The 21,907-nt window shown below is 36.3% G+C and overlaps 1 protein-coding gene across 3 annotated transcripts in view; it reads right to left on the bottom strand.

The window, feature by feature from the left end:
• LRP2 (LDL receptor related protein 2) overlaps window positions 1–21,907 on the bottom strand; it is a 112,483-nt gene that overhangs the window by 35,145 nt on the left and 55,431 nt on the right. For all 3 annotated transcript variants that reach the window (XM_039699454.1, XM_039699468.1, XM_039699461.1), the window contains exons 29-47: window positions 21,043–21,271; window positions 19,782–19,959; window positions 17,695–17,823; window positions 15,850–16,016; window positions 13,989–14,132; window positions 12,886–12,995; window positions 11,814–11,991; window positions 11,284–11,497; window positions 10,586–10,825; window positions 10,264–10,452; window positions 8,394–9,314; window positions 7,686–7,851; window positions 7,055–7,213; window positions 5,850–6,139; window positions 4,660–4,863; window positions 4,044–4,286; window positions 3,309–3,434; window positions 1,544–1,663; window positions 640–771 (exon numbers count right to left, since the gene is read on the bottom strand). In XM_039699454.1, the coding sequence (XP_039555388.1) occupies window positions 640–771; window positions 1,544–1,663; window positions 3,309–3,434; window positions 4,044–4,286; window positions 4,660–4,863; window positions 5,850–6,139; window positions 7,055–7,213; window positions 7,686–7,851; window positions 8,394–9,314; window positions 10,264–10,452; window positions 10,586–10,825; window positions 11,284–11,497; window positions 11,814–11,991; window positions 12,886–12,995; window positions 13,989–14,132; window positions 15,850–16,016; window positions 17,695–17,823; window positions 19,782–19,959; window positions 21,043–21,271 (4,139 nt within the window). The remainder of the gene's footprint in view (window positions 1–639; window positions 772–1,543; window positions 1,664–3,308; window positions 3,435–4,043; window positions 4,287–4,659; window positions 4,864–5,849; window positions 6,140–7,054; window positions 7,214–7,685; window positions 7,852–8,393; window positions 9,315–10,263; window positions 10,453–10,585; window positions 10,826–11,283; window positions 11,498–11,813; window positions 11,992–12,885; window positions 12,996–13,988; window positions 14,133–15,849; window positions 16,017–17,694; window positions 17,824–19,781; window positions 19,960–21,042; window positions 21,272–21,907) is intronic.

Raw genomic sequence — 21,907 nt, 5'->3', positions numbered from 1 at the left:
ATGCAGAAATCTGCACCTTACTGGATTCTCAAATAAGTTTTTTAAGCCAGATTTTCTGGGAGCTGAACAGCCTCTATTCCCTATTTTGTTCAAGGTATTCTGTGCTCCAGGGAGCAAGCAGAGGTAGAAGTATTACAGTTAATAAGGGCAAGGACTACAAGTACAACCAGTTGTTCTCAAAAGAATGAAGCAGGACCAGACTTGGTGAACCTCCTTCTCTTTGTTCACCCTCTACACAGATACACTTCTTTTGTTCACTAGTTTTTAAAAATTTTAAGCCACAAACATGGTTATTAGTATGCACAAGATGCAGTGCATTATAACTAGGGAGTATCTCCACTGAAGCTGCTCTAGCTGCCCAGATCATACACAAAACCCAGGTTAACTATATCTCCATTTCAACTCAACAATACAAAGAAGAATAATTACAAAATTAGAACAATGATTTTTGGTTTTTTTAACCAGTAAAATGTTCAATTTTGATTCAATATCATGAAAATGAAAGTATAGGAAAACTGTACCTCATGCTTAATGTGCACCTTTATAGGGTAGAAAAATTGGCAGTGAGTGAGAGTTTGGCTGTTTTCTAAAAAATACCTGCAGGACAAAGTGCAGTATCTACTTGCATTAACCACCTACCACAATTATGTCTTTGATCCTCATCGCTCATATCCCCACAGTCATTATCACCATCACAGATCCATGTTGCTGGGATACATCTGCCATCATCACATCTGAACTGGTCACTCGAACAAGTCCGCATTTGGGGCACTTAAAAATGAACACAATCACTGTGCTTGTTAACTAACCTGCACTGCCATGAAATCTACTGAGGACTACTTCAGGCAGAAGCTTAGGACAGTGAAATGTAAAATCAAAGCTGAATCGTAAAATACTTAATGTATAAGATGCAAAACATTTTCTTAAGATACAACTCCAGTAATGTGCAAAGTAAGCTACCAGCCCTGCTGAAACCACAGAAGAATCTTGTCATGTGTTATTCTTACTTTTACAGTGAGAATAATAACTATGTCCTTTTTTTCACCTCCTACTCTACTCCTCTGCTTATTCCCATCAGTTTCTATTGTACATACAGGATTTGTTTACTGTAATACTATGATACCCATGTACTGTGTCAACACTGCTCCCTTCTGCATCCCATATTCCCTTTTTCCCCAAATGTAATACTGCATGCACACTTTCTGTACAGCATGACATCTGCTTTTACATGCAAAACAATACCAAAATACTTGCTAATTTTTGCCATTTGATTCACTATGATCATAGTCTTATAGGGATAAGATGTTATATATTAAGAGTAATCACATTACAAGCAATAAGGTGTTGCAACTAAAACCTTCATATTCCATACACAGCTTTAAGTATTTAAAACTCAAATTACTCAGTGACTCAGATTAGAAAGAGTGAATAAAACTCAGAAGATACTTATTTTCTATCTAGTCTGGATTAAAGCTTTTGCCTACAAGACAAACTACTGATTTGCCATAACCCATCATGTTGTATCTTCTGAGTGCAGACTTACCACAAGAAGCAGGTTCATCAGAGCCATCAGCACAATCTATTCCTTGATCACAGTACCAATGAGCAGGAATACAACGTCCCGATGTACAACGAAACTCATTATTTGTGCAAGTCAGAGAGACTGGAAGAAAAAACCTATGCATGACTTTTTTTTTCTGCTACCTTTCCAACTTAAGTTGCTTTTGAGTCCATGTTATGCAAAAAATATTACAGTCCCCAAAAACGAAAGAGAAAAATTATGCTAGGGAGGATTTTCTCAGCTTCTCTGAAAAGAGTTCATTGTACAAACTAGCTTGTTATTTGTATGCAAAAAATGCACTTCATTTTCTCCTGGGCATGTGTATCAGCCAGTAAGTAGACAGAATTTGCCCTGGAAATAGGATTGCATGCAGCAACTGTACATATATTCTAGATTTATACTTGAGACTTGAGATTTGTACACAAGAAAATGACCACATTCCAGTGTACTCATTTCTCCAGTGCTCAAACCAGGTATAACAGACTCAGTGCTTTACAGAAAATCAAAATGTGCAGTAAGTAGTACCTCATGGTAGAGAATTTTACTCCTTCCATTTTTCTTCAATTGCTGGTAGGAACCTTTCCTTAATGACAGTGAAGAACAAACCATAACACTGAGTAGCTCCAGCTCAGCATGCTGCAAGTACTCTCTGCACTTTAGCCAAGCCCCTTGATCCTGGCATGTATAAGGGGTTTTGACAATTTCTTCAGTTGTTACCAATACTTTCCTGAACCCTCTGATAGTTTCAAAATACCAGAAGGATTAAGTCTGGCCTTTTAACTTGCTCTTCCCTGTGTCTTTAATGATGGAAATCAAAGACAGTTAACTATTGCTCATTAACATCTTAGTGTTCCTTTTGTCTCTCGTTCTTTCTCTCTCTCCCTCTTCCTTGCTCTTCACCACTTCTCAATTTATATAATTCAGCAGGGATATAAAGAGCAGAAGGGATAAAGCACACCTTTGACAAGCAGAACAAGGCTCACTATAGCAACATATTCTTGACACACGGGTGTCCATAGATAACAGTGGCCACATTTTGACTACAAAAATTGAACTCACATTTTAGAAAAACTGTGGCAGCTAGTTCAAAGCATGTACCTTTAGAAAAAATAGTGAAAGCAAAAATAATCTACTCAGGCAATACTAAAACTAAATCACGACCTGAAAATATCCATTATGTTTTACAAATTGATCCATAGTATTTCATATGGGAAAACTACTACCTAACTTCCACCTAATAAAAATGTCCTGGCAGAGTTAATCTGGTTTGTAATTAAAGCTGATTCAAAACTAGGCACTTCCATATCCTAACTGGAAGATACAAAAAAGAATGAATCATATGCTAAAGCATAACCACATGAAAGAGCTAAAAGAAATTCGAGACCATAGACAAATTCATTCAGTTAGAAGGAAGAATATTCTAAAGTTAAAGTTATGGAAAAAGACAACCCTCTATAATACTTAAGTTCCAAACACCTTGTAAAACAATAAAAAATACAGACCAAAATAAACAAAAGGAACAATCCTCAAATGCTATATTAAAACTCTGCAAAAATGTATAATCTTTTTTATTAGTTAAAAGCATTATTTAGATAATTATGAGATAATAGTATCATGCATATATAACCAGTATTACAAAAGTATAAGTTTTGAGAACAGTTGGAGTTATATTAAAATAAAAGAGCAGTGGAATAAATTACAGAAGTATCAGAGAAGTAACAAAGGCCCTTTAACTCTCTTAACTTACCACAGTGAGTAGGACTCTCATCACTCATATCTCCACAGTCATTATCACCATCACACAAGTATGTTCGAGGAATGCAAATATTTGTGCTTTGACATTTTGTAAAACCAGACTGGCACGTACGCTCCGCTTTAAGGAGGGAGGAAAAAAAGTGCTTTAGCACTATTTTAAACACTGTCATGCAGTTATTTTCATGAACTGCAAAAGTAGCCAATATTGAACTAATCATAGTTTACATCCTAAAGAAAACAAACATAACTGATAACTTTTATAAGGTATATAATTTTAAATTGTGCTATTATGGGATCACAATATACACTCCTGATTATTAAATATAGTATAATTAACATAGCATGACACAAAGTAAAAGGTCATTGTCAAATTACAGGCTAATCCTGCAAAAACATAAACCCTGAATCCAAGTTATCTGAAATAGTATTTTTAAATGCATGGAATTACTCACAAGAATTAACATCACATACTGCATGAGTATTTGTCGCCTCAAGGCAGACTACTTACAGCAACATTTATTATGTAATATCTTAGGGTGTTCCAGAATGTGATTTATGAACTCTATTTGCTTCAAACAGCACTAAACAGTACCTGTAATGTAAATTTTAAAAACTTTTGTCCTTCTTGTTGGTTTTGTCAGATTTCTTCACATATAACCATATTTCCCTCTTCCTTTGTCTAGAGAGTCAGACACCAATAGGCACTAGGTACTAAAGCTCAACTTACGACAATTCCTCTCATCTGATGTGCCATTGTCATAACAGTTGTTTACTCCATTGCAGACATACTGAAGGGATATACACCTTCCATTATTGCAAGTAAATTCTGTGTGGGAGTCACAGGTTCGGAACAAGCAGCCAATCTCATCACTGTTATCTCCACAGTCATTGTAGTGATCGCAGCGGTAATGATAGGGTACGCATCGCCCATTGCCACAGGTGAAAGCTGTTGGCTGACAAGTATGGAAAGCTGCAGAAAATAAAAAAGAAAAGAAAAGTGGATAAAATATAATCCAAGTTCTCTGACAAAGGAACAAGTAAAATCACAATATTTTTACCTGCCAGGGCAAACACAGCTGCAAAACGGACTGCATGAAAAGTAAAATACATATTTAAATTAAAAAATTAGAAATTGGCTATACATGACAAAAATTCAATACTACAGTGCTTCTGGATTCTACAGCAAACCACTAGTCTTTCAGATCCGAAATCTGTAAGCAAACAAGGGATTGTCTCTAAACTACAGCCATAAGATCCATGATCATAAAGCCATAAAAGTGATAGAGACTACAGAACAGGCAAGACAGAGTATACTTTCTAAAGCAGTCCTTTAAAATGCTTACCACACACACTTTCCAACTCATCACTGCCATCACCACAATCATTGTCATTGTCACATTTCCACCGCTCAGAGATACAATGTCCATTAAGGCATGTGAAGAAACCAGTATCACACCTGGTACCATTATCCACAATACAGTGCTTGTTGTTATTGGCTAAATACCAGCGACCTTCAGAGGGGCACTGACATTCTGCACCAGCTGGACCTAAATTTATGTTTGACAATTTAAAAAAAATAAAAATAGGACACAACAAAAAGGAAACAAATTTAACATTGATGTATTATATAGGTTTCTGTGAAAATGTTCACAGATGTAACACTGTAAAAGGCAAAGCAATTTTCGTAATTCCTACGCAATCTATTTACTTAGATAGTAGTCTGGTGACTTGGCCAGACTTTTTTCTCAGTTAAACATATGCATACCCATTAAAACACACAGAAGTTATTTCAGAGTTCCCTAGAGGAACTGAGACCAGAATTTGGAGTATCTTAGTACTTGTTTGTTGTCCAAATGCCTTTTTAGTGGCAGCAAGATGGCACGTGATGCTTTCAAATATCACAGCTATATACACGGATACTTTATCCCTCAAAATCAAAACAGGTGTTCAAAATTTCTTGCGATAGGTAAGCTGCTCTTCTCAAAATTAATGAGACGTTTCTGTTGTTTTCAGGAAAGATAGACCTTTAATGGTATGTAACACACTACAAATGAAAACAGGCACTGAATGACTTTTTCAATGTCAAGGATCATAACTCCCAAAAATCTACAACACATGAAAGAGCTCTCTAACACTTATGTAAAGAAATAGCAACCATAAATTTTTAGAATGTCTTGTAGGAAACAGCTGATCGGTAAGAGCATATACTCTTAAGATAAGCACATCCTGCAGCACTCACTTCATGTCTCATCCAAGGAAATTTTAAACCCCAGAAAACAATGGTTTTGTTTAAGTTAGAGAAACCCATAATTTTCACTTGTGAGGATTCTCAGACACAACCCTTAGGTGTGTTGGTGAAATACCATGATCTTAAATGGCAATTATTTTGATTGCATTTATAAAAAAAAGAGATATTAAAAATTTGTGAACAGTAAAAAATATTTCAGCTGTCCCCATGTGACTAGAATTGTTATAGTCTAAACCCTAATACAGGCAAGAGTAATAGCTCACAGTATCAAGCACAACAGCTTACCTGGTGCACAGATGTGACTGCAGCCACCATTGAACTGGTTGCAAGGGTTCATACACTGCTGCTGCTTACTTTTTGCCCAGACATGAATATCCATTGGTCTTTGTGGAAGATTCATGATCATTACAATCTGATCTGAACCATCGTACTTATTAGCTCTATAAATGCTCCGTGTGTTCCAGTCTGTCCAATATATGTGCTGATCAAACACTGTCATTGCAAATGGATGTAGAGCAGTGCTAACAATTACCTCACGATTTGTACCAGTGAGAGTGCATCTCTCAATCTTCTGCCTACAATAACAAAGAAATTATAACATCTTAAAGAAGTCTTTTAACTTATGTATAAAACCATGCCCTAATTAGTCTGGCAACTGACATCCACCATTTCAGTAGTGCTCACCAGTATCTCAGGTGCTGCTATGCTCCCCCAACTCCATTAACTAGAGTTTGAAACAGAAAAGTGTACGTTCCATTCCACACCCTGAATTCCCCTTAAAACAGACATCCCATTACAAGTGCCTTGCCCTCCTGCATGCAGATAAATCCAAACAGCCACCTTCTTCCCAGAAGATTCCATAGAGACACAGGCCATGGGACTCATTACACTACAGAGAACACTCTTCTGATACAACAAAAAAGTCTGAAAAATAACTTCTATGCTGAAGGAATCAGAGGGGAAAGGTCTGATTGCCGCAGTGGTTTCTCTGAGACCATGGGTAAATTTGAATACTTAGAAAACCAAACCATTTTTTAAAACTTTCCTGCTGATGGAAGAAATTCTGTGGCACAAATTCAAGGGTAGAGCTCTGTCTGGTAGGCAACAGCAAGAATATCAGGCCAAATTCCACCGGTGACAGGCATTAACCATGAGCAATGAATAATGTAAAATGTGTACTGCAATTGTATTCGTTGGAGAAGACACTTATGAAAGTCCCAAACTGCATGCAAGACAAACGAACTGACAGTGGGTGCAAGTGCATAAAGCAGAGAAAAAAAATCTACATTGTGACATAATATAACTTATTGCACAGTAGTTTCACAGCAATATTAAAACCTGACACTGTATTGCTATTAACTCGTAGCATTCTATAATGCCAAGTACCAAATTCAACTGAAATGCTAACCAGCTAAGAAATGAGGAAAAATAAATACAGCTATTAAAATATTAACTAAATGTAAACCAACAAGTGTGTTATCAATACATACAGATTTGCATCAGCCCAGTACAGCTGCTGTTCTTCATAGTCCAGGGTAAGTCCATTTGGCCATACCAAGTTTGTGCTCACAATGGGTGTTCTGAAGTTTCCTCCAAGTGTAGCTCGTTCAATCTTTGCATTTGAACTCCAGTCAGTCCAGTACATATACCTGTCAATAACACAATTATATTTTCACAAACAAAACTCACAAACTCTGCTTTTGGTGGTGTTTCCACCTTTGTGTCGCTCACTGAATTGTGCATTGCAAAACTACAGGAAAAGATGTTCCTCTCTTTTGGCTCGCACGGACAAGGGAGTCTTCTAGAGGGATCATTGGGGTCCACTACAGTGAACTTCAGAAAATTTTTTCCAGCTCCTATGTGAATCCAGTAAAGCCAGTTAAGCTCTTTCTTATATTTTTTAATTATAACATGTTTTAAGTATAACTGGTAATGAAATTAAAAGCACAGCATCATACAGTAATCCTCTCAGGAAATGTTCTGATACTGAAACAAGGATTCTTCTGAAGCATTCAAGGAATACAACAGAAAAACGGTTAGGGTTGTAGGAAGTCTCTGGCAGTCTTTGTCAAGGTCTAATTTGTAGTTTCACCTGCAGTCAAAACAAAGTGCAAGACATACCCTCTGCAGGGATCTAATACAATGGCTCTGGGCCGTGGCACCCGGGCGATCACTGTGCGGTTTGATCCATCCACAGCCATCGAGCTGATGGTCTGATTCAGGTAGTCACTGTAGTAAACTCTGTTGTTGATCCAGTCAAAGGCTATGCCATCTGGAGTCCCCAGGTCTTCGGCACATGCAAGCAAACACACACAAGCTCAGCACCCTTTCCTGATATACTTCAGCACTCTTCATCTATTATAATTTGGCTACACCGAAGACTTCTTTGAAATGCCATTGCAAATCTGTCCATTTAAAAACCTGGCGTAGTAATACCTGGGAATCAGGCAGACCTGGGTATACAATAGTGTTACAAAGAACCTTCCCTCACATAAATTTAAGTTCTGGTTGCTATTATTCAAGTAGCAAGAATCCTCCCTCACTCCATTATATTAATTTATTACATATCATTTTAATTTATTATGTATCATTTTATATACAGAATAATATCTATCCAGTTTTATATTTCCATTTAATTGGGATCAAGATTAAATAAGAATCTCAGAAAAGGAAAAAATGAGAAAGAAAAAGTATCATTTTATTAGATATCTTAACTAAGTGGTCGACCTTGACCTTTAGCATAAAAATACCTGTTGAGATAGTGGTAGGGGCTGCAGGTAATATTTTTAAAGTATCTGATTACTTTGTACTATATTTCAGTGCACTTACCAGATGCAACTACAGTTGGAGAGCTAATTCCTGAGTAAATACTAACATAACTGATTCTTCCTGTTCCTGAAGGATAACTTTGTGTAAAATATATTCGGTTATTTATGCTGTCAAAATCCAGGGCCACAGCAGTTCTTAACACATTGACTGTGCGGAAGGGAGGACTGTGGTTTTCAGGATCTAGGTGGATACTTCTGAGGGCATTTTCAAGAGCAAAAATCAGGTAATCATCCGTTGAAATGGAACATCTCTTGCCATCACTGCCTAGTGTTCCAAAGGCACAACCACATTTCGGTGTCTGAATGTCAGGGAGGGCAAAACAGAGGTGAGAACAACCTCCATTGTTGTCCAAACAAGGATTGTTGTTGACATCAAGGGGAGAACGTGACTGGAAATTACTGTTGTAAATTGTAACATCCCTTAGCCAATTAATGTTATCTCTTATTACTGTTGGCTGATCAGTATTGCCTGGCTGCTTGCTGGCTTGGAAGATTTTTTTCAGGTTTCGATCCACCCAGATCATGGAATTGCCGAAGATCGTGATACCATATGGAGTTGGATAGCGACTGCCATAACGTACAATTTCAACATCACCACCATCAGGCTGAATTCTTGCAATCATATCTAAGGAATCATCCACCCAGTAAACGTAGCCATTGCTGTGATCTATGGCCAACCCACGAGGTGTGACAATGCCCTCAGACACAAGAACTGTTCTGTTGGTGCAGTCAAGAAAAGCACGTTCAATCTTTGGATTTTGCCCATAATCAGCCCAGAAGAGATATCTGTTTTTTGGGTCAACTACTATGTGCCTTGGCATGTCTATGGTAGTTTTCAGAAGCACACGGCGATAAGTTGTGTTTAAACGTAGAACTTCTATAAAAGTCTCTGTCAGGAAGGCATTTGTAAAATAAAGATTTCCTGTATACAAAAAACCAAAACAAAGCAAATCAGAAAAGCAAAAGAGAAAGTTAATATTAGCATCAATACCTGAGAAACACAAGTTGCTAAAATACCAAACCACAAAATGAGTAACCATCATAAATATGTTAGCAGTTGGAAGCATAAGGTACTTGACTACCATCTGATGAATTAGAAAGAATACAGCCAAACTGACTGTATTCAATTAATTTCTAAATTCTCATGGATGGCCATGGGTATCTATAGCACAGTTGCCTTTTAAAACACACAACTATGAAATCCATATTATGGCACAAGACTATATACAGGAACTAAATTAAGTCTTTACAACAGATGATTATCCTAAAACCCATCCCAACAAGCCTATCCATCAACAGAAAAACCTTTGCAAAACATATACACAGTACGTATACATATATATACAAAACTAAAGTACTAATGGCAGTTGTTGATTAATACTTTCTGAAGAGTTAATATTTCAATTAATCTCTAATATGTTTAAATAGGAACAGGAAGTACAAGTGGAAATTATAGTTCAATGATAAATATTTCTTCTGCTTTTTTTACTTTTCATTATAAATTATAAAATGTGTACACATCAGTCTGAGGGTAGATAAAAAGTCCTTTCTTATTTACAATGTCATAACACAGGTTTTGTGCATTCTTCTCTGGTACGTGTTTTCACAATGATAGTTCACAGGTACATACAAACGTACAGACAAGAACAGAGGCCTAAGACAAATATTAAAGCACCAGGCTCTCTACATCTTCTCTGATAAACTTTCAACTTTACATATATATATATATATATATATAAAAATAAACGTAAACCACAAGCTAGAATGACGGCACATCCATTCAAAATAGTTCCATTAGAATCTGCTTATGTTAGCATAAAAAATTTATAATATGTAAAGAATAACATTCTCCTAAATTCAGCTGTGCTTACCTGCTACCCAGTCAATTGCAATGCCACGGATCCCATTTCGTCCTATTCCATTTGTAACAACATTTCTAAAATAAGAACCATCAGGTTTAATTTTACGTATTGCATTCTGAGAAGAAACTGTGCTACTGAAGTCACACCAGTAAATGAAACCAGAAGGCATGTGAACATCCACATGAAGTGCATTTCGTCCTGAAATATTTTGAAAAGTTTTAATTAATGATTTTTTATATAAACTAAATTATTTAAAGTATGTGCTATGCTAGAAAGAAATGCCAAAATCCTAGGCATGACAAGATTTTTTCCTATTATAATATTCACATACCTCTTCCTGCCAGTGGTACCATGGCTTCAGAGTGATCTGATGTCTCTAAACTAAATCCTTTAATTGCAGAGAGCATAGAAACAACTACAAATGAACTGTATGGGGAACAGGTTCTGTTATCAGGGTTTAGCTGAAAGCCAGTAGCACAGGCACAGGTGAATAATCCACCAGGTACAGGCAGGCAAAGCTGCTGGCAAACTCCAATATTATTACTGCAGCCATTTGTGGATCCAGCAGAATCTGCAAAAGACATACATGGCAAAAAAAATCTTAACTGTATCATCACAAACATCTATAGTTAAACACTCAAATGCATATAGTTGTATAGTATTAACAATCAGCTGACAAAAATAAAGGTCCTAATCAGAATACATTTTAGCACCGATGTGATAGTACTGGGTTTATTGGCCTCTTGTGATCTAAGATCAATGAGGCAAACAGTCAGGTAAAACACATTTGAAGCTAAAGTCACAACATTTCTTAGTCAACACGATTTTAATAAAACTACATGAGCCAATAGATGCCTTAATTAGATGGTGGAGCATCTCTTTACCAAAACCAGGCAAAATACTTCTGACACTTTTCCTGTAAGCCAAATAAAAGCATATCCTTTGAAAGAGCAACCATTCTGTCTCTAAGGAAAGTTCGAGTTTTTGCAAGTTGAATATCCTGAAACATCTCTCTAAGCAAATACTCACTGTCTCTGTAATACACTCGCAGGCTCTTCAGTCTTGGGACATTATCTCTCAGTGCTACTTTGTTTGCACCGGTGGCCTTGTCAACTCGTTCAATTACTTCATAATCTCGATCAGTGTAGTACAGAAAGGTACCGTACACAGCAACTCCCCAGGGATGAGAAAGGTGAACCACCAGAGTCACACGATTTGTACCATCCACATTGCCTCTCTCAATCTAAGAAAACATTTTAAAGATTAAGATTATATTTCCTATAGCAACAGTTCAGTGTTATAATATAAAACTAAAATGCAATGCATGATACTAAAATCTCTTTTGTGCATGAAATATTTAGGTACAAGGTAGGAAGAAAAGGTAGGCAGTATATGATTTCTGATCTTATACTTTTAATGGTATTTAATAACAGCTATCCAGATTTTGCTTGGTCCTGCAACTCCCATTTATAAGAGAAAACTGAAGTAACTGAATCACTCATGTGAACCATAGATACAGAGACAGGTAAAGAAGCAATTATTTAAAAAATATCTCCTACCATTCCTGTGCTTGTAACAGCCCAGTACAACTTTTGTTCCTTAATGTCAATGGTAAGAAACTCTACATGGTCCAGGTTGCCAGTGAAGAGGTTTTGTATGCCTGAGCCATCCATGTTTGCACTGGCAATCTTTGCCGGGACACCACTGTCAGTTCCCTGGTCTGTCCAGTACAACTTCCTGTAACAGACATTATCAGATCTGTTAGCAAAACTGGCAAGAGAAATCAGTGGACCAGAGTCACTTGAGTATATGCTTAAAGCCGATTCCTCTGTCAATCAAATACTCCAGGACATGCTGAGCAGAGCTCATGTTGAATCAAACCACAATGAAAAAGAGCTAATCTGAGAAAGAGAAGAATGCTTGTTCTCTTGACAAAGATAAACACCTGGCTCTCTTGGAAGAGAGGAATGCCTCTTAAATAATTTTTAGAAATCCATAACCTCACCTATTTCATCTCATGATACAATCAGCAGATAAATGCACCAGAGTATTACAACTATAATATAAAAGGAAGAGAATAATAATTCTGTTTCACAGATGGCTGCAACATTTCAGAGCGAGTTTGGTTTCAATTTTCAATTAAAACTACAGAATCAGAAAAAAACTAGATGAAACAGAGAAAAGGCAAATTGTCCTTTTTGGGAGCAAGCAGCAAAATTAAAATTAGTGCTATGCTTTTTGACATGTGACATTTTTCCAAGTAATACGTCTTTCTACTAGGCTCAAGTCAGACATCACAAGATATTTTACAGAAAGACTTTGGAGCGCTCTTTATTCTGGGTTCCCATTTTTCAGGGATTTGTTCACAATCATAATATTCTGATTTTTTTTTTAATTAAGAAATGGTACTATACAAGCATATTGTAAATTAAGGAGGATGAACATCTATGTAGTCATTTAGGTAGCTATGCACTTATTTTTTACAGCTTATAAAGAGTAAATAAATTCTGCACAAATATGAAACAAATAAAACAATGTCAAGTTTAGGATGAAACCTGAAAACCCTAAAAAACAAGAAAAATATGGAGAATACACTCATGAGCAAATACAACAGCAGTTTTGGAAATTTACCCTCTTGCTGGATCAACTGCCAAACCAATTGGTGTGCCAGCTCCCAGAGAGGTGCCATCATTGGTAATCAGTGTTTTCCTGTACATTATGTCACCATGCAGCTTCAGGACCTATGCAAACATTTAACTTATCAGACCATGCAATAGAGAACTTACAGTGCATTTTCAAATTACATGAATGAAGCCTAAATCAACACGGAGTTGAAATTGCAGAAGACTTTCTCAAATACCAGGAAAAAAAAAAAGCACATTGTTTTGTACTCCAACCATCTCTCTTCTCTAACAGGCATCCCTTGAAGGAGCTGCTTGCAGCTAAGAACCTGCCTATGATAACAAGGATCCTAGGTATAAAACCAGTTTATCTCTCAGTTTCCATAATATCTTCAAGGCCTGAATGGGTTGATGAAATTCTGATTTAGGAAGCATCCCATTTTATTTGCTCAAATTAGTTGCCTTTTAATTTAATAGTAGGCATTTATATTTTGGAACAAGAACACTAATGACTTAGTGATGAAGTCATCACTAATGAATGAAGTAAACACTAATGAATGTGTTTATTCACAGTCATTACTGTATTACATATTACTAACCCTCCATTTCTCTACTCTGAATGACAATTTTATCCCTCACATACCATGAGACTACTTGTCTCTAGAAAGCTACATGACACATTATCTAAGCATATGGGAATGGACCTTACTGCATTCAATGGCAGCACTCCTTTACTATCAGAGGCATTGCATTGGAATTATTGATTTGAAGTAAGGACAGTAGTAACTCTAGTCATCATAGATGCTGTGTGTTAAACACTAGAAGCCTAAGGTGTTGTAGGGAGAAAACAAAAAGAGAGACTGATACACAAATAAAATTTGCAGGATAGATCAATGCACAAATAAAGTGTCCAGAATATATTGCTTTCAATCTTTTTGACTATGTTTAAATTTAAGTTTCTGTTCAAGTTTGTAAAGTATTTTTCTACACACAGATTACACTTTAAATCTAATTTAAGTTTTTCATGAAATAAATATTACTAATTTCAACCTGTATATGTAGCAGTGAAAAATCTAGGCTCTTGTTTTCCAATTGTCCCTCTTAAATAATTACCTCAATTGACTGTGTTCCTGGGTTACTGTAATACAGGTTTGCAGATATCCAGTCTAGTGCCAGACCAGTAGGAGCACCAATAACAGCTGCTGGAGCAAAAACTGTCCTGTTGGTTCCATCTGACCTCACTCTATGAATTTCACCCTTGGAAAGAAAAATAACAAAAGTTTAAAAAATGTCAAGAGCAGAAAACACCCCTCTATTACAACTACACTAGCATTTTTATACTGCAATCTCTTCTAATGCTAGTGCAGTTCTAGGAGGAAGTAGGCAGAGGCAGAGATAGGGCAGAACAGGCACATAAAATGGAGCACAGAAACTAGAGAAATATCTTTATTGCAGAGGGTGATCCATGACTGACAAAAGCATTTCAGCTCTGTTTGGGAGCAACAGAAGCCTGAGGCCTGCAGGTCAGGGATACAGCTGGGGGGCACAGTCCAGAGGCACTCATTTGTCAGGCTTTGTCAATACCCACCAAAAGCAGACCAAACACTTGCCCTGCAAAGGCACCTGCCATTCCACTTGCCAGGATTTAACTTGCTGTTAATGATGTATCAGCCCTTGACCTCCTACACTATTGTATATGTCAGCTGTATCTGCTGGCTGACATCTGCCAAGAATATTTTTTTCAGACTGAAGGGAAGATGAAACAGATTCCCAAGTAGTTAAGGAGTTTCTCAGGCAAAGTTTTTCTTAAATAGGTCTATTTAAAATACTTTATTGAACAGTCTAACTTTAAAAGAACAAATAATTAAACAAATTGTAATTTCTTTTAAGTGGTATAGAATACAGTTTAAAATTAGTTATTTTAAAAATTTTATTTATTTCAGAGCTGCAAAATGTAAAGAAAGCAGGTTGGGGAAAAAAGCAAAAATCTTGTGTGGATGAAACATAACAAGTTTGTGTGAACTGTTTCTGTTAGAATATAATTACAGAAATCTCCTTATCTACCATCATACTTCTCCAAGACCTAATTATTGCTTTTCTTGACGAAAATAATTAAGTTTCTGAGAGTGAAGACATGTTGCAGAATCAGTAGTTTCCTATCACATCTGTCTCATAGATGACCATAGATATTTTCCCTTTAAAGTGTCTCCATTCACAAAAATTATGTATTTTTTGTCTTTTGTTTTTTGTGACAAGTTAGCCTTATAAAACACATAGAGTTTCTTAGTTCATGACCAGCAATAAAAGTAATTAGTCAAACAATTATAATTAACTATTAAGAATTAGTTCAAATTAATTTTTAAATCTATAAGCCTCACATGTGCTACCTGGAAATTATTGTGAGTTTGCAACCATTTTCTATTGAAAGAGGTGCTTCTCTATGATAGTTCATTAAGTGCTCAGGCTAAATGCACATACATTCATTCTAGTGCTAAGTGTCACTGTGTCCCATGCACTGCTCCCATGGGGAATGCTCTGGCTGTGTTTGCAGAATTGACTCCTAAGTCAAGAGGGTAGAGAGAGTCGACTACGGCACAGCAGAGTTGAGAGTGTGGGTCTGTCAGTGCTGTCCAGTATTTCCTGTTCATGCCTCCGAGGCAGAAAAAAACACTAATCAGATGTCTCTGCTGACAAAAATAAGAACTACTTTACAAAAGAGATGAAACTTCCTTACTTGTCCTAGGAAAACAACCAACCAAATAAGAAAAAAAAAAAATTAAAACCCAAAAACAAACAAACAAAAAAAAACATGAAAAAACCAACCCCCCCCAAAAAATAACCAAAAAAACCCCAAAACAAAACAAATAACCACTACACCACAACAAAAAAAAGCTAACGTATTTCTGTCCAAAACACTTCAAAAATAAAAAAGGTTTTAATTTAGTGCACATTTTGAACACAAATAGTAACATACCGGATTTTCAACCCAATAAATCATCTGTTCAGAGTCATCAAAGTCAACATCAACACCATTTTGAACTCCTGCTATTGGAACCATAGCATCATTTGTCTTCTCCTCAGGGTTCAGAGAAATTCCGTAAATTATATTATCTCTTACAGCAATAAGGAAAGGGTGTTCAACTGTGAAAACAAAGAGTAATTCAGAGTTGCTTCTGGTCAAGAAAAAGGCATTATGATACCTTTCCCCCTCCCAACCAAAAGTTCCCTGACGCTGAGAATGGTTCAATATTACTAGTGATGTTTTGAAACCACTTACATAAAGGTTTGTTCCCTCACTAGGAACACAGTTATCAGTTATTTAAACTGCTGTAACATTTTAAGTTTCAGCACTGTGCAATCACAATGCAAATTCTGAGAAGGAGGAAGTAAATAAGACAGGATCACTCATTGCCAGATGAGAGAAGGGTATTTGTGCAGCTGCTCTAAGCTGCTTTTTCAAATCTCAGAGAAGGGGAACCAGCCAAAGCTCTGAGGATTCTGCAGAACCTGCCTGTGATAGGTTCTAATGCATATTAAGCAGGACCCACAAACATGGAACGACATCACAGTGGAACTGCTGATCATTATTATGAAATATAACTGCAGTTCTGTTTTCTTGTTTTATCCCTAATGGTATATTTACTTTTAGGTAAACCTGTACCCTCTACGCTTAAATCTTATTAACAAAGGACAGTGCATCAGGTGATCTGGGAAAATGCATCAGAGAGCTGCAGATTGAGAGTCAGCAACTGCATTTCTCATCTGCTAGGGACTACGGGAAGAGAATCTCCTGAACACAGATTCCCTCTCCTCTTCCTTGTGCTTTGCTCTTTGGAGAACAAATCCTAGCCTCTTCTTCCCATAGGCACAAGGTGCCACTTAACAAGGAACTTGGTTGTTGTAGAAGTAACCCATTTCCTCTTTTATAATAGATCAAAGACTTGGTTCATTGGTTTGGTTTTGATTTTCTTTACTGGCTGCTTAACACATTTATATAAATTTTGCAGTAAATTTCTGGCATGAAAAAACACAAAACACAGCATCACTGCACCTCTCAAAAATTATTCTCCATACTTCTCTCTGTCTTCTTTCAGAAGTATTAGTCAAATACAAACAAAACAAAACCTACCAGTGCTAAAGGACAACTACTCGTGCTATTTATTGTGAAAGATAAAAATAGCATCAGAAATGGGAATAAAATGAGGAAAGGCTATATTTGAACAGAAAACTAGTTTTCCAAATATCAAAATTGTGAGGTTCAAATTGTGAATTTTAGGGGCGAGAACCCAGATTAATCTAAGACTGGAGCTTGACTGGTAGAAGGCAACATGTATTCACAGCCGAGGGCAACAAAGAAACAAAGTTCAGTGACCAACGAAGTCCCTTCCAGTCCTGCATCCTGACACTCTTACAATCACAATCCCCGCTTCCAAGCTGAACACTTACAATGAACACAATCATCTGACACAGCATGTTTTTATTTTTTACTGATACTAAGCTCCTTCAATATGTATTTCAACAGCCAGACATTCCATGTGGTGAGAAATTTTAAAGTGAGGCTTCTTTAAAGTGCTTATAAGAAAACTAATTTCACCCATTTTTCCCAAATGAAGAATCTGAATCTCTGATTCAGTTCTTTCCCAAACCTGTCTCCAAACCTTTAGGCCAAGTATATTCCATGTGTCCTAAATGAAGTCTGTCTGGAGTGGCCCAAACTGATTTCATGAGCAGCAGCCCACAGAAGTATGCATTTTGCCTGGGAGAGGGATGGATTTGACAATATCAGGTCTTTTTTATCATCTCATTAATACTGCCCTACCTCTCATGCAGTTCCTGTCATCAGGAGAAAGGATCCATCCTGAAGGGCAAGCACAGGAAAAAAAAAGTGGTCCAGATGAAGAAAGCAAGCAGAGGTGGCTACAGGGGGATGATGCACAGGAATTAACACCTGAAAATAAGAAAGGGACTATTAGCAGCTATAACAATATAAGCAATTAGAGAGAATATTCTCATTGTTACTAACATTAACCCAGAACTAAGACAGTTTTGCTATTTCTTTAAAATTAAAACAATGAATTTCTAAGAACCACAAGCAATACAATATACTTGTGACAGGATACAATATTCCATGGAAAACCAGTACATTATCATAGTGATCTTTGCAACTTTTCTGCATCACAAAAAAAACCTATCAAATTCTATTTGAAACTTTTCTTAACTGCATGGGGAAACCTGTGGGATTTGCAGTCCTTGATTGCAATAACCCTTCTAGATGGGACGATGTAAATTATTTGCTGAAACTTCTTGGAGAAACTAAAGAGAAAATAGTTGCAACATCTTACTCAAAAATAGTGGGAACTTCTTAGCTCACTTTGAAACTGTGAATCAAAAGTTGTAAAATGTAAAAAAAAGACACTGAAGATCTCTCCTGACTGCTATTATTCCTAGACTACACTAAAATTCAAACTAAACTACTTCCACAAACTTGCTGGTGAAGATTTTTCAGAATGAGTAATTGTCATAAGAAAATAAAAAATCAGATTTTTAGTACATCCTTAGCAATGGCAGCAGACCTTATTCTAAAAAGCTTGGAAGTTCCAGGAATTTACACAATTGTTACTAACATAAAAACTAACAAGAACTGAAAACAAATTAATATGACAATAAAAAAATGGCATAAACTCAGAACTCAAACTGTAAGAAAATTGCTCATGTAATCAGTATTAAAAAATCTAAACTCTGGTTACTGTAAGATCCAATGGTTTACAAAAGAGGAGAGTGGATGACAGTTTTATTACTGCATCTGGAATTTCAGTCAGCATGTAATTATTTCTTCATTTGTCAACATCAGTATATTTCGCTATTCTGCAAGTACTCTATTCCCTCCTTTTTTGCCTGGCCACATAAAGTACAATAGAATAATTCAGAATGAAAAATTATAAAATGTACTAAATACAATTAAGAAAAAGAAGAAAAAACTCTCCAAGGACAGAAATTTTTTTAAACCTTGAGTTGTAAAATAAAACCTCTCAAACCATAATTATGATGAATCAATTAATGCTATGCCCTGCTAACTGAACATTTTACAGTGAGAATAGGTGGCTTTAGTTCTGAACATGTCTGAGGAAGCCTTTAGTCCAAAAAAAAAAGTGGTCCAAAAGTACTAGTGCCTTACTCAGATACTCAGGGAAGACTCCACCCTCCCTGGCATGGGGGTGTATTTCAAGGAAAAAAAAAAAGTAATATTTATTAGCTGGAAACACTCCATACACAAGAAATATAACTAAGGCTGAAAGATAATATTCATATCAACATGCTCCCCACTCTTCAAGTCATGCCATGAAATAACAAAAAAGTCTGATATGAAAGATCTCTACCTAACAGAAATAATGTAGTCTTTAAGCTTTTAGTCTTTAAGCTGCAAGAGATCACCTGCACAAGATCTCAGAGAGAATATTTAATGCAATGAAGGGGATTACTTATCATTATTGTTTCATTGACTAAAATAGTGTAGAAGTACTTTCAGAAGAACTTGATGACAGCAATCTTTTAAAAAAAAATTATTACTGCACAAGAAACTAAATCTAGTATTCCACAGAGAGAATTTTTTTCATTTAAAATGCTTTCCAAAAATGCTTCAATTGTCTTGTAAAAACATTCAGAATAAAATACAAGAAAATGGTACATACTACCTCCTTGTTATTCTTTAAAATTCTTATTCCTGAAATGCTGCCTAGGTGGATACATTCCCTAGCACCAGACTGAACAGTTGCAACTCAGTAATATGAATTATTTGCTTGTTTTAACCCAACCTATTTGCTGAAAATACTGATTCTTGGTATTCCAATGCATGACACTACTGCACGCTTATTTCTGCAATTACCAAAGTTGTTTTGATGAACTTACCATTCGGCTGCCTTACAGGATGGACTGCCACAAGACCCAAGGGCTGGTGAATGTTATAAATCATAACTGTCTGGTTTCCTCCATGCCATTTATTGGCCCGAATTACTCGATTGGTATAGCGGTCACTCCAGTACACAAAATCTTCGAAGACAGTTAGACCATGTGGATGCTGCAATATCTGAAAAGGCAAGGTTGATTATCAATTTATTTCTGGAGATTTGCAGATGGAAAGCTTTGCAATGAAGTAATAACAGAGGTGAGCATAGTTTTAAATAAATAAATAATGAAGCAACTGTGTATCAAAATACATTTTTCAGAAAAAAAATGAAATATCATGTATTGTCTAAAAACAATACATTAATAATGAGGAAAATATATATTTTTTAAAAGTGGAATGCTATATAGACCCTGTGAGCTGAAGAGAATGAGGAATTAACAAAGCAGTCTAACTATTTTGGGCAGAACCCACAGATAAAGAGCCAACTGTAGATTTTCAAAAGCACAAGAGGAAATGTCTAGTGAGAATTATGGACCTGTCAGGAACCTGCATTCTTGTTAAGCTCCCCTAAAATTTACCAGAGGATCAAAGAAGGTGGCTTATCTAGATTTCAGACAACCAGGAGTGGAAATATTGCCTTGGCTCCTATATCACACTAATTGTCTCTCCAGTCAAAAGTAAAAGCCCCAAGAGTCAATTATTGAAAACATTCACATGGTTCTTGATACAGTTTCTGTGTGCCAGCTGAACATCTGCACTATTGTGTTGGTACAAGGACAGTGCTACAAGCTGTCAGCAGCACTTCACTGGGACATAGACTGTAAGAGGGATGGTCTTGATGGAGTTGCTGCACACAAGTTATAGCACAAAACCCTCCACTGCTGTCAAGAATAGTAGTAATAAACACTCACAAAAGACCAGGAAAAGTTTCTCCAGGCTTTCTTTACTATATTTGCCTACAGAAAATGCACCATCTAGTAGCAGCAGTGTTAGATGTCACCTTCAGATTTCATATATGCAGACAGAACAGATGAGAACGTTATAAAGCACCAAGTCTACATGCAGCTCTAGACTCTGCTGAGAGACTGAACAGGATCAGCAATTTCTCTTTTTTCAGCAGCAGGAAGCAGATAAAATACTCCACATCTGCTTCACTCAATAATTTTGAAGAAAAATACACACAAGTCTATGACAATGATAAAATATTTTTAAGTACTATCAGCAGGGACACAGGAAAACAAAGAGTCCATATTAATGTCTTACCAGATCACTTGCAACCACCTGTCGCCTGTTGTTTCCATTGTAATCACAGAAATCAATATAATCAAGATAAGCATCAGCAAAATAGAGAAGTTTATTTGGATAATCAATGGAAAGTCCATTGGGCCAGTAGATTTTATTATTAATAATCACTGTGCGCATTTTGCCATCCATGCTGGCTTTTTCAATGCGAGGGTTTTGGCCCCAGTCCGTCCAGAACATTACATGAGCACTGAAAAAAGTAACTCATGGTTAGCAATCTGGGAAAAAAAACTAGCTGCCTATTGAGAAACATTACATAAAGAGTCATTAGCCAAAAATAGCAGCAATCTTTCTGTGAACAGTCCTACATAATGATACTGAAATAATGTATTTTAGCAACATGCTTACTGAAGATATTACAGTAATTTCTGTTTTAAAAATTCTTTTAATACTTCTACTGCTGTTTCTATATTTCAATAATAGCAGCATACGGAAGCTACTGGTGTCACTGGTTTTTAATGTCGATTATAATCTCATTCTCCGGCAGCTACATAATAATTTAATACAGGCTTTTACTCTAACAGGTTGCATTGATAATGTTAACAGCACTGAAACTGGCAGTAAACAGAGTTCAAGGCATTGAAAACCTAAAAAAACCAGTAAAATTTAGTACATGAACAGCTCAAATCATCACATTAACTCTATACCATTTGCTGTCTGAAATGGGAAGGTGCTTTTGCGATAACAACACAATCTAGATAATTATTTCACACTTGGAACTATGAAGGTAGGCATATGACATGAAATCACATTAAGTTTGTGATATACCACCAACTGAAGAGATACATCATAATTTTGAATTAATACTTCTTAACTCAGAAGAAAA

This window comes from Passer montanus, unplaced genomic scaffold (assembly GCF_014805655.1).
Source record: "Passer montanus isolate IOZ18808 unplaced genomic scaffold, ASM1480565v1 scaffold1, whole genome shotgun sequence".
NCBI classification, from domain to species: domain Eukaryota; kingdom Metazoa; phylum Chordata; class Aves; order Passeriformes; family Passeridae; genus Passer; species Passer montanus.
This window is presented reverse-complemented; position numbering and strand designations above follow the sequence as displayed.